This window comes from Nicotiana tabacum, chromosome 24, assembly GCF_000715075.1.
Source record: "Nicotiana tabacum cultivar K326 chromosome 24, ASM71507v2, whole genome shotgun sequence".
Taxonomy (NCBI): domain Eukaryota; kingdom Viridiplantae; phylum Streptophyta; class Magnoliopsida; order Solanales; family Solanaceae; genus Nicotiana; species Nicotiana tabacum.
In genome coordinates, this window is record NC_134103.1 from 45,431,370 (window position 1) to 45,443,822 (window position 12,453).

At 38.7% G+C, this 12,453-nt stretch overlaps 1 protein-coding gene across 1 annotated transcript; it reads left to right on the forward strand.

Annotated features, from left to right (window-relative positions):
• The first annotated feature begins 9,881 nt into the window (after positions 1–9,881).
• On the forward strand, positions 9,882–11,984 carry LOC142178129 (uncharacterized). Its single transcript, XM_075247460.1, has 3 exons — positions 9,882–10,128; positions 10,217–10,642; positions 11,191–11,984. Exons 1-3 carry the CDS (start codon positions 9,882–9,884, stop codon positions 11,982–11,984), a joined length of 1,467 nt encoding a protein of 488 aa, XP_075103561.1.
• The last annotated feature ends 469 nt before the right edge of the window (positions 11,985–12,453 follow it).

Here is a 12,453-nt window from a genome sequence, read left to right on the forward strand (position 1 = left end):
TGAATCGGTGTTCAAAGCTCAAAAATTCATTTTATGGAATTGTAGAAACTTCCTCCAATTTATCTTGAAAAATCAATAATCTAACGCCAAAAACGTAGATTAATTCATGAAATATAATCACAAGGGAGTCTATAACACTTACCCCAAGTTGTGTGGTAAAAGTTTCCTCTGAAAATTGCCTAAACCGAGCTTCCCAACTTTGTTTATGTCAAAAATGGTGAAATCCCCCATTTATAGGGATTAATGTTTGAGTGCCACAGGTAGTGTGGGGCGGTACCTGTGGCCCAGTTTCTAGAACCTACAAAATCACAGCACCAGGGCTAGCACCCCACGCTACCCTGGGCGCTGGTGGTGGGAAATCTTTTCTATTTCGCTCGGAATTGGGTATAACTCCCTCATACGATGTCCGAATTCAACGATTCTTTTTGCTATGGATCCATAATTTCAATACGGATCTAGTGCTTCAATCAACACTGAATTGGGAGCTCATTTGCTTAATGTGATACCACTTTCACTCGTTAAACAATTAACTCATATTTCACGCTAAAAATCCAATCGCGACTTGATGAAATTAGACCAAACATTCCAGATCATTCCTATAATTCATTATTAAACTCCCAGAAGTCTCGAAATTGAATTTCGATCTCTAGAACTAAAAATGGACCTTTGAATCATTACATGCTTATGTTCAAAACACCAAACTTTTCCAAAAACTCTTCTAAAACTCATCTGAGCCCCATGGGACCCCAACCAAGTATACTAACAAGTACCATAACATGACACGAACTTAGTCGATGCCTCAAATTACATTAAACAACACTAAAAAATGAATTGCACCCCAATTCAAGCTTAATGAAAATTAACGAATTCCAAATTCTACATTCGATGCCAAAACTTATCAAATCAAGTCCGATTGACCTTAAATTTTGCACACAAGTCATACATGACATAATATACCTATAAAAATTTCCAAAATTGGATTCTGACCCTGATATCAACAAAGTCAATTCCCGGTCAAACTTTCAAACCTTCCATTTTCAACTTTTGCCATTTCAAGCCAAAATCAACTACGGACTTCCAAATAAATATCCGGACACACTCCTAAGTGCAAAATTACCATACGGAGCTATTGGAACCATCAAAACTCTATTCCGGAGTCATTTGCACAAAAGTCAAACTTCGATCAACTATTTTCATTTAAGCTTCTAAGCAAGGATTGTTCTTTCAATTTAATCCTGAATCATCTGAAAACCAAAGCCAACAATTCACACAAGTCATAATACACATTACAAATTTGCTCAAGACTTCAAATTATTGAACGGGATGTAAATGCTCAAAACAACAAGTCGGGTTGTTACATTCTCCCCTACTTAAACATACGTTCGTCCTCGAACATGCCAAGAGTTGTTCCTAAACCTTCAAATCACTATTCCACCTTACCACGCATATATCTGGGGTGATCCCACGTCACCCTATTCCATATAGGACTGACAACATAACATAATTGAAAATCATTACTTTAATCGTGGCCCATAAACCTTGGAACATAATTTCTAACATTCGAAAGTCTTTTCAAGACCCGAATCTCACATCTACACACTTTATAAGTCTAAAAAGTTGTATTAAGACTTAACCATAACCCGAGATATAATCACATAACATACTACACAACTCACATACTCGCAACACCATTTCCGATCATAGTAACTACTCAAAACCAACCCGGTACTAGTATTAAATCCCATATCAAACAAAACCTCGTTCCAAAATCTTATTACACTACTGATAATGAAAAAACACGCGGAATCTCATAACCACTTATCAGATCAACAAGTCATGGAGCTCTCTCGCCCCAACCAGAACCATAATCACTTTCTAAGCCGACTTTCGATATTATCCTCCCAAATATACCGTAATCAAACCTGATAGTACCCATTATAGGTCCAATGACCTTACATTATCAAACAAAATTATTCCACAGACATGTCACACCAATATAACTCAAGCCACAAACTACGCAATCCGTGTACCTAAAAATGGAAAATATCTCAAAGAAAGAACCGTTACGCAAGTTCAACAAGCACCACTACAACTACAATGCTATAAGCTCATTATACATAGTAGAACAAAGACACACGAATCTAATAATGGTAACCAGCTCTTTTAGAGCTCACATTAACATCAACCACACAGACAACTCACGTACCAATAACATAAATGTCTGGATCTGCACAGATAACTCGCGTGCTAATATTATCAATCGCCTGGCATGGTCACAGGCCTCCAGTCCAAGCATATCATACAGGAGCAATCAAATAAGTACACATGTATATGATAAATGAAATAAGATTCATATGCTCCTGGACAAGTATAAATAACACGCCATAGAGTAGGCATGTGCAAAGTGTGCTATCACAACTCAAATCGGCAAGTTAAAATAGAAATAGTAACTACCAAGTTTATTCACGAAATTAGCCTTTTTGTAACCTCAAGTATGGCTCAGATAGTTCTCAACAAAGGTACAAATATGAGAACGTTATAACTTTAAGCTTAACAGTCAACTCTAGGCATATCATAGCCTAAGCATTTTCCTGTAACGACCCGAGCGATCGTTTTGAGTATTATAGCCTTGTTCCCCCATTTACTGCTTAATTTATGCTTTACGGTTGTTGTATGACTTACCGGGGTAATTGGTTCGGGTCCGGAAGGATTTCGGAGTGAAATAAGACACTTAGTCTCATAATTAAAATTTTAAGTTGGAAAAGTTGACCGGATGTTGACTTATATGTAAACGACCTCGATTTGAATTCTGATGATTCCAATAGGTTCGTATGGTGATTTTGGACTTAGGAGCGTGTCTGAAAAATTATTTGGAGGCCCGTAGTGGAATTACGCTTGAAATGGCAAAAATTATATTTTTGGAAATTTTGATCGGGGGGTTGACTTTTTTATATCGGGGTCGGAATCCGATTCTGGAAATTGGAATAGCTCCCTTAGGTTATTTATGACTTGTGTGAACAATTAGAAGTCATTCCGGATTGATTGATGTATTTCGGCACAAGATATAGAATTTAAAAGTTCAAAGTTCATAGATTTTGATTTGAGGTGCGATTCGACGTTTTGATGTTATTAGGTGTGATTTGAGGCCTCGAGTAGGTCCGTATTATGTTATGGGACTTGTTGGTATGTTTGGATGGGGTCTCGAGGGTCTCGGGCATGTTTCAGATCATTTTTCTTCATGTTGTTATTGATGGTTGTTGCTGGTTCTAGTGTGACCTCACCTGCGGCTGGTTTACGCAGGTGCGATGGCCGCATAAGCGACAAAAGAGTCGCAGAAGCATCCAGGGAGGCTTTGGACAGATGCCGCAGATGCGGACGTGCGCGCGTAGAAGCGCAATTGCAGATGCGGTTTGCATGTCGCAAAAGCGACCACAGTCGTAGATGCGAGCTTCTTGTGCAGAAGCAGAGGTCGCAGATGCAGCTATTCGACCGCAGATGCGGAAGATGCTGGGCAGAACCTTTAAGTTTGGGGTTTCACTATTTTTAGCCATTTTCGGATTTTGTAGCTCGGTTTGGGCGATTTTGGAGAGAAAATTTTTCACACAACTTGGGATAAGTGTTCTTGACTCCCTTGTGATTATATTCCATAAATTAATCTTCTTTTTCGGCGTTAGATTATTAATTTTTCAAGAGGAATCAGAGGAATTTTCTACAATTTCATAAAATGAATTTCCAAGATTTGAACATCGATTCGGAGTCGGATTTGGGTGAAATTAGTATGGTTGAACTTGTGATTGGATGGGTTGTCGGATTTTGTGAGTTTCGTCGGATTCTGAGATATGGACCCCACGAGCGATTTTTGAAGTGTAATTTCGGATTTTGTGGGAAAATATTAGTATTTTGATATGGAATTAATTCCTATAATTATGTGGACAGAATCAAATTTATTGTGGCTAGATTCAAGCCTTTCAGAAGTTGATACGCACAGAATAGAATTTCTGGAGCATTGTTTAGCTTGCTCGACATTGGATTCGTCTTGTTCGAGGTAAGTAACTCTTCTAAACTTAGTGTTGAGGGTATGAAACCCCGTAATACATGTTATATGATTGGTATTGAGGTGACGCATATGCTAGGTGACGGGCGTATGGGCGTGCACCATGTGAATTGAGACTCCATTGTCTCCATGGCACTGCATAGTGGCCCTATTTTGTTGATATCCGTATTTTCACCATGTGATAAAGTAATTGAGTTGTCAATCATGCTAGATATCATGTTTAGGATTTATGCCAATACTGTTGGGACGCATAGTGGTCGTTTCTTGCTGTCATCTCACTGATTTTATTGATATTGCGTACTCAGTCATATTCATGCATTCATATCATATCTTAGTCTCAGTTGTTATTTATTGATACATCATATCATTGTTGTCGGGCTAGTTTAATGACATTGTGAGCCCGTGAGTGAGACTGGAGAGATTGACAACTGAGTGAGGCCGGGAGCCTGATTATGAGTGACAATTATAGAATCGGGCTGCATGCCGCAGCATGCTATATTAATTTATGCCTGGATCTGGCTTATGATAGCGCTTGGGCTGTAGGAGCCCCTACGGAGTCTGTACACACCCCCAGTAAGCGCGATTGATTATATTGAGGGATGGATCTTCCATGGACATGGATCTTGTCCGAAGCATTTATATACATGGAGATGAATCTTTTCCATGGGGCCGGATTGGCCTTCCTCGGTACTGAGTGACTGATGGTCAGTGATGTATATATTCTGGGATGGATCTTCCCTGGGCCATATACAGTACCGAGTGGTTGAGCATGATGAGTGAAAAGTGTGAGACAGTGAGATTGAGTACTTTGAGAGTGTGAGTACATGATTCATCTCTATGAGATACATGGCATTGGCATGCACACATGACATACAGGCATAGAGATGTATTTTTCCTCATGATGTACGGTATCACGTCATTCATGACCTTTTACACACATTGATATGTGGGCATAGAGAGGTATTTCACACTTGCTATTTGGAAAGAAAATAAAACATTTTATTTATTGTGGAAAGGATATTTGGAAAAATTACAGTTTTCAAACTTACTCGTATTTTTGGCATTTTCGGTAAAAGATTTGGGTTTTCACTAAGATACTTGAAAAGCATGATTATTTCTAGAACTGTGAACGAGCTGAGCATTTTACTTCTGAGATACATTTTTTATTACTTATATTATGCTGTTATGAACTGTTGTGGGATATTGGTATTGGACCCGATCTTGTGTTAGCTCGTCACTACTTTCAACCTAAGGTTAGGTTTGTTACTTACTTAGTACACGGGGTCGGTTGTACTCATACTACACTTCTGCACCTTGCGTGCAGATGTTGGTTGTTGATGTTGCAATGTTCGATGGGAGCTGGATTGAAGATGTACCTGCGTCCCGGTTGTAGCTGCCCCTTGTTCGTGGTAGCTTTAGATCTATAAAACTCTGCTTATGTACTTTTCAAACAGACAATGTATATATTTCATTTCATCTTTGTAAATTCTATTCTTAGAAACTCATGATTTGTACTACCAATTCTTGGGAAAATGTATTAGTTTCATATATTTTCTTTTAATTAATTGCCTTATTAAATTTCATTGGAATTGGATAGTTGATGATTGGCTTACCTAGCGGGTTGGGTTAGGTGCCATCACGACTAGTTGGATTTTGGGTCGTGACATTTCCTAGTATGAATACTTGCCCCGATGCCCGCACATGGGCTCAAACCTCACATATATACGCACTCGTAGCGCATGGCTATCACAAATAATTAAGGCAACTAGTGCCTCCACTGAGTTTAAATAAAATGCTTACCTCAAACAGGCTGCAACCATGAAACAATATGCTTCGGAGAACTCTTAGTCTCTAACTTCATAGAACACATGAATCACCATAACTGATCCCAATTTTAGTACTCGAATGACTAACACATCTTTCATGCACGATCACCTCACGAGGAATACTTCTATAATTTTTCCGTGCCACATAGAAAAAATTCGAATACCAGCAGTCTATCAATTAGGTGAGTACCTCCATACCAACGAAATATTCGTAAGTCAAAACACAATGCGCCTTTTGAAATGCGCACCCTTCTCAGGGATTACTGAGAAGTTATAACATTCATCTAAATATCTGAAACTGACCATGCTGTCCAAAATTCGTGACCTTCCATTCAAGACTGAATTGCCACTTTGTACATGTAAATATTAATCTTGCACAGCACACCACATCTATTATGCCATCATGTGAAAAGCACGAGAATCTCATTATCAACTCTGAGTCACCAGCAAATTACATACCCGGTTAGTTAGAAACCTTCAATTTGCTCTCATCCATGAGGAAATCACAATACACAACATGTTCCCCACACCGGTAGAAAATGTACGGCTCAAACCATGATAGAAACCATTAAGAACGCTTTGAAATCTCAAGATTATGAGCGCCAGGGATAGCGCCTCATGCTACCCTGGGCGCTGGCGATGGGAAATCTTTTCTATTTCGCTCGAAAATGGGCATAACTCTCACATACGATGTCTGAATTTGGCGATTCTTTTTGCTATGGATCCATAATTTCCATACGAATCTAATTCTTCAATAAAAACTGAATTTGGAACTCATTTGCTTAATGTGATACCACGTATGCTTGAAGAAACGACGTCACAGCATCCTAAAAATATCCAAATTAAATTCCGGGCATACGCCCGAGCCCAAAATCACCATCTGGACCTAACATAATCATCAAAACTCCGATCCGAGGTCGAATACAAAAAAACTCAAACTTGGTCATAATACATCATATGAAGTTACTCAAGACTTCAAATAGTTGAAAGGAGCGTAAATGTTCAAAACGACAAGTCAAGTCGTTACATCAAGCACCCAATGGCCCTTTTGACATCTCGAGAAACTCTTCTCGTCACATTCAAACCACCTGAACGCATCCCGTAGACGCATCATACTCATCATTCAGTCATTCCACCGCTCATCGAGCCACAAATTCCACTCATAGGGACACTACCAGACATATGAAAACAAATGTACAAGTTCACACTCAATACTCTGCACACTCAGCTGCTCGGCATTGTACATAGCAGATCCAGCCCAAATATATATGACAACTTGCGCACAGTCACTCAGTATTGTATATGGCCAATCCAGCCTAGGAAAGATCCATCCCAAATATATATACATAATAAATGATATTTAGTCACTCAGTACTGTACAGGGCCAATCCAGCCCAGGAAACTCCATCCCAAATATAAATAAATAAATAAGGCAACTCCATGCCCTGGGAAATCCATCCCAAACATAAATAAATAAATAAGGCAACTCCATGCCCTGGGAAGTCCATCCCAAATATAATGTCATTTGCGCTCACTGTGGGGGGTGCAGACTCCGGAAGGGCTCCTTAAGCCCAAGCGCTATAATAAGCCAATCTGGCTTGCTGCGGCGTGCAACCCGATCCTATAATAATAAAGCCTATAAGGCATGTTGCGGCGTGCAGCCCGATCCCATAATATCCTCACAATCAGGCCCTCGGCCTCACTCAGTCATCAATCTTTCCAGTCTCTCTGGCTCACAATGTCAGAAAACTAGCCCAAAATAATGACATGATACATCAATAAATAACAACAGAGACTGAGAGATAATATGAAATGAATGAACATGACTGAGTATGAAATTGCAATTTAAACAAATAATTCAACAGCAATACGACCACTGTGGGTCTCAATAATACCGGCACATAGCCTCAGGATGATTTTTAACATGATTCTCAGCTCAATTTCTCTAACACATGAAAGTACATGGAAAATGCCAAGATTATTTAACTACACAATTCCACGGAATCAATTAAGTCATAGTTTCTACGGTGCACGCCCACACGCCTGTCACCTAGTATGTGTGTCACCCCAAACAAATCATATAACATGTATTTTCGGGGTTTATACCCTCAACTCCAAGTTTAGAAATGTTACTTACCTCAAACCGTGCAATTCTTTATTCCAATAGACCTTTGCCTCACGAATTGGCCTCTGAATGCCTCATATCTAGTCACAAATGATTCGATACAATCAACACGAGGTGTAGGAATCAATTCCATATGAAAATGCTAAATTTTCCAATAAAAATGCAAAATTCAACTCAAAAGGCAACAGTGGGGCCCACATCTTGGAACCCAACGAAACTCACAAAATCCGACAACCCATTCAATTACAAGTCTAACCATATTAATTTCATTCAAATCCGACTCTGAATCGGGGTTCAAAGCTCGAAAATTCATTTTATGGAAATGTAGAAAATTCCTCCAATTTCTCTTGAAAAATCAATAATGTAACGCTGAAAATGAAGATTAATTCATGAAATACAATCACAAGGGAGTCTAGAATACTTACCCCAAGTTGTGTGGTGAAATTTGCCTATGAAAATCGCCTAAACCGAGCTCCCCAACTCTGTTTATGTCAAAAATGGTGAAATCCCCCGTTTATAGGGATTAATGTTTGAGCGCCACAAGTAGCGCGCCAGGGCTAGCGCCCCACGTTACCCTAGGCGCTGGTGATGGAAAATCCTTTCTATTTCGCTCGAAAATGGGCATAACTCTCTCATACGATGTCCGAATTCGACGATTCTTTTTGCTATGGCTCCGTAATTTCAATACGGATATAATGCTTCAATCAACACTGAATTGGGAGCTTATTCGCTTAATGTGATATCACTTTCGCTCGTTAAATAATTAACTCATGTTTCGCACTAAAACCCCAATCGCGACTTGATAAAATTAGACCAAACATTCTAGATTATTTCTATAATTCATTATCAAACTCTCGGAAGTCTCGAAATCGAATTTTGATCTCTAGAAGTAAAAATGGACCTTTGGATCATTACATGCTTATGCTCAAAACACCAAACTCCTCCAAAAACTCTTCTAAAACTCTTCTGAGCCCCATGGGACCCCAACCAAGTATACTAACAAGTCCCAAAACATGACACGAACATAATCGATACCTCAAATTACATTAAACAACACTAAAACATGAATCATCCCCCAATTCAAGTTTAATAAAAATTAACTAATTTCAAATTTTACATTCGATGACGAAACCTATCAAATCAAGTCCGATTGACCTCAAATTTTGCATACAAGTCATACATGACATAACAAACCTATCAAAATTTCCTGAACTGAATTCCGACCCCGATATCAATAAAGTCAACTCCCGGTCAAACTTCCAAACCTTCCATTTTTAACTTTTACCATTTCAAGCCAAAATCAACTACGGACTTCCAAATAAATATTCGGACACACTCCTAAGTCCAAAATCACCGTACAAAACTATTAGAACCATCAAAACTCCATTTCGGAATCGATTACACAAAAGTCAAACATCGGTTAACTCTTTTCATTTAAGCTTCTAAACAAAGATTGTTCTTTTAATTTAATCCTGAATCATCCGAAAACCAAAGCTGACAATTCACACAAGTCATGATACACATTACGAAGCTGCTCAAGACTTTAAATTGTTGAACGAGATGTAAATGCTCAAAACAATAAGTCGTGTCGTTACAATTTGACCCATAATGAGCGAATCACAACACTGGAAGATGTCCAGAGGCATCTTGAGTTAGAGGAGGAACGACTTGAGGCTACAAAGCCAATAGCTGAGTTGCACATGGCAACAATCTCCAAAACCAAGAGTGATCAAAGAAACGGAACTGGGGAAAAAAGAGAGGGCCACCTCAAGCTCAGCAAGCTCAGCTTGCTAAAAGGGAAAAGACTGAAAAAGGCAAGAACAAACGTCCCAAACATGTCAAAGCTGCTAAAGTGAAATGCTATAATTTTGACAAAATGGCTCATTATGCGAGAGATTGCTCTGAGCCTCCTAGAAAGGTATTTCACGATGCTCGAATTAGTGAACTTTGTGTTTCTAGTTCTGTTTTTCTAACCGAATCTAATCCTTTATGGATTGTAGACTCAGGAGCAACGAACCATATAGCCTGGGAACGCACTACCTTTGTTGAATTTCGGCGAGTTCCACGTGGAGCAGATTGGATATATGTGGGCAACAACAATAAAGTTGATGTTGATGGGATCGGTACATGCAAGTTAGTTCTGTGTGGTGGTCGAGACCTAATACTACATGATGTTCTCTTTACACCAACAATTCCGGAATGTTATTTTAGTTTCAGCTTTGCTTAAGTTAGGATTTGACTTATTTTGTCATGGCAATTCTGCCAAGTTGACTTTTGGTCCAACTTTATTTGGTTTTGGTCATGTGACTGGAGGTTTAATTATTATGGATTTGGATTATGATTCATTTAGTAATAATGCTAGTTTTTCTATGTTTGTTTCTTCACATAAATATGATAGTGATGTAAACATATGGCATGCTAGACTTGGTCATATTGGCCAACAAAGAATGCAAAGACTAGCAAAACAAGGTTTGCTTTCCAACATTGAACATGTGGAATTGTCCACTTGTGAAAATTGTCTAGCTGGAAAACTTGCAAGAAAACCTTTTGGTCTGGCGACTAGAGCTGCATATCCTTTGCAATTAGTCCATTCGGACATCTGTGGGCCTATGAATGTTAGGGCTAAGCATGGAGCAAGTTATTTTATCATATTTATTGATTACTTTACCCGTTTCAGTTATGTCTATTTAATTTCCAACAAATCAGAAGCAATAAGTTGCTTCAAATGCTATATGAGCTTAGTGGAAAAATAATTAGACAAGAAGATAAAATCTCTTCAAATTGACCGTGGTCGTGAATACTTATCAATCTAGTTTAATAATTTATGTGATGAAAAGGTAATAGTTTATTAGTTGACTATCCCAAATACTCCACAGTAAAATGGTGTTGCAGAGAGAAGAAATAGAACGCTCCTAGAAATGGTTAGGTCAATGATGGCACAAGCTAACCGTCCAATTAGTTATTGGGGTGATACGTTGCTTACTTCCACATATGTACTTAACCGAGTGCCTACAAAATCAGTTACCACTACTCCATATGAGTTATGGACTGGAAGACAACTTGACCTAAGTGTATTAAGACCTTAGGGTTGTGCTGCCTATACACATGATTCCTCTCACAAATATGGCAAATTGGGCCCGAGGGGAAATAAGAGTATCTTTATAAGATACTCTGAAACCTCAAAGGGTTATGTGTTTATAGGTCAGCAAGACGGTGGGAGTGTACTGAGTTTGAATCACGAGATGTCAGATTCTTAGAGGATGAGTTCCCTAAGAAGGGAGAGGTAGGTCAAGACCTAACCTTATTTGAGATAATGGATCAAGAAGTACAAGGATCACTACATTTGAGTGGGAGAAATTTAGCAGATAATGAATTAGTTTCTTATCAAAGACCTTCTTCATCATCAGATGCGAATGAAAGTAATCCTTCTACATTTAGTGAAAATGACCAAATAGATCTTGTTCCAAGTGGGAGCGATATGGTCACAGATCTTGTTCCAAGTGGGAGCGGGATGAATGTTCTTGATCCAAGTGGGAGAAACATTGATCCAAATGAGAACAATGATGAATCACAAATAAGACGTGGTTCTCGTAAAAAGATTCCCCGCCGACGATTTGATGTTAAAGGCGGCGAACTATTTATGATGCTCTTACAAGAAGAAAATGAGCCTAAACATGTAAAAAAGGCTCCCTCATGCCCTTCTAAGGATAAATGGACAAAAACAATGGAAGATGAATTGGCGTCTATGAGAGTCAACAATGTTTGGGAACTAGTTGACCTCCCTAAAGGACGCAAAGCATTTGGGAGCAAATGGGTTATCAAAATTAAGCTCAAGGCTGATGGAACAGTTGAGAGATATAAGGCTCGACTGGTGGCGAAAGGGTGTACACAACAGAAAGGAATAGACTACGAAGAGACTTTCTCACCTGGTGTACGATTTACCTCGGTTCGCCTGGTTCTAGATATTTTTGCAAGCTAGGATCTTGAATTACATCAGATGGATGTAAGCCTTTATCCATGGAGAATTAGATGAAGAAATTTATATAGAACAACCTGAGTGTTTCATTGAAAAGGGCCATGAACAAAAGGTTTGTAGACTTTTGAAGTCTATTTATGGCCTTAAACAATGTTCAAGGCAGTGGTATATACACTTTTTCAAAATGTTCTTGTATCCAATTGGTTTACCATGATGGATGAAGACCATTGTGTTTATACCAAAAGATCAAGGAACAAGTTTGTGATTTTAACATTGTATGTAGATGACATACTTATAGCTGGAAATGATAATGAGTTTATAACCGAGATAAAGTCATGGTTATCATCCCAAGCTTGTTTTTCTTCTCTTTTTTCTTTCTTGTTTCTTTTTTTTAATAACATCTTTAGGTTCCAAAGAGGGTAATCAAAGAAAGGTAACCGACTCAAAAGGGCTAGCAAAAGGGTTAATGATA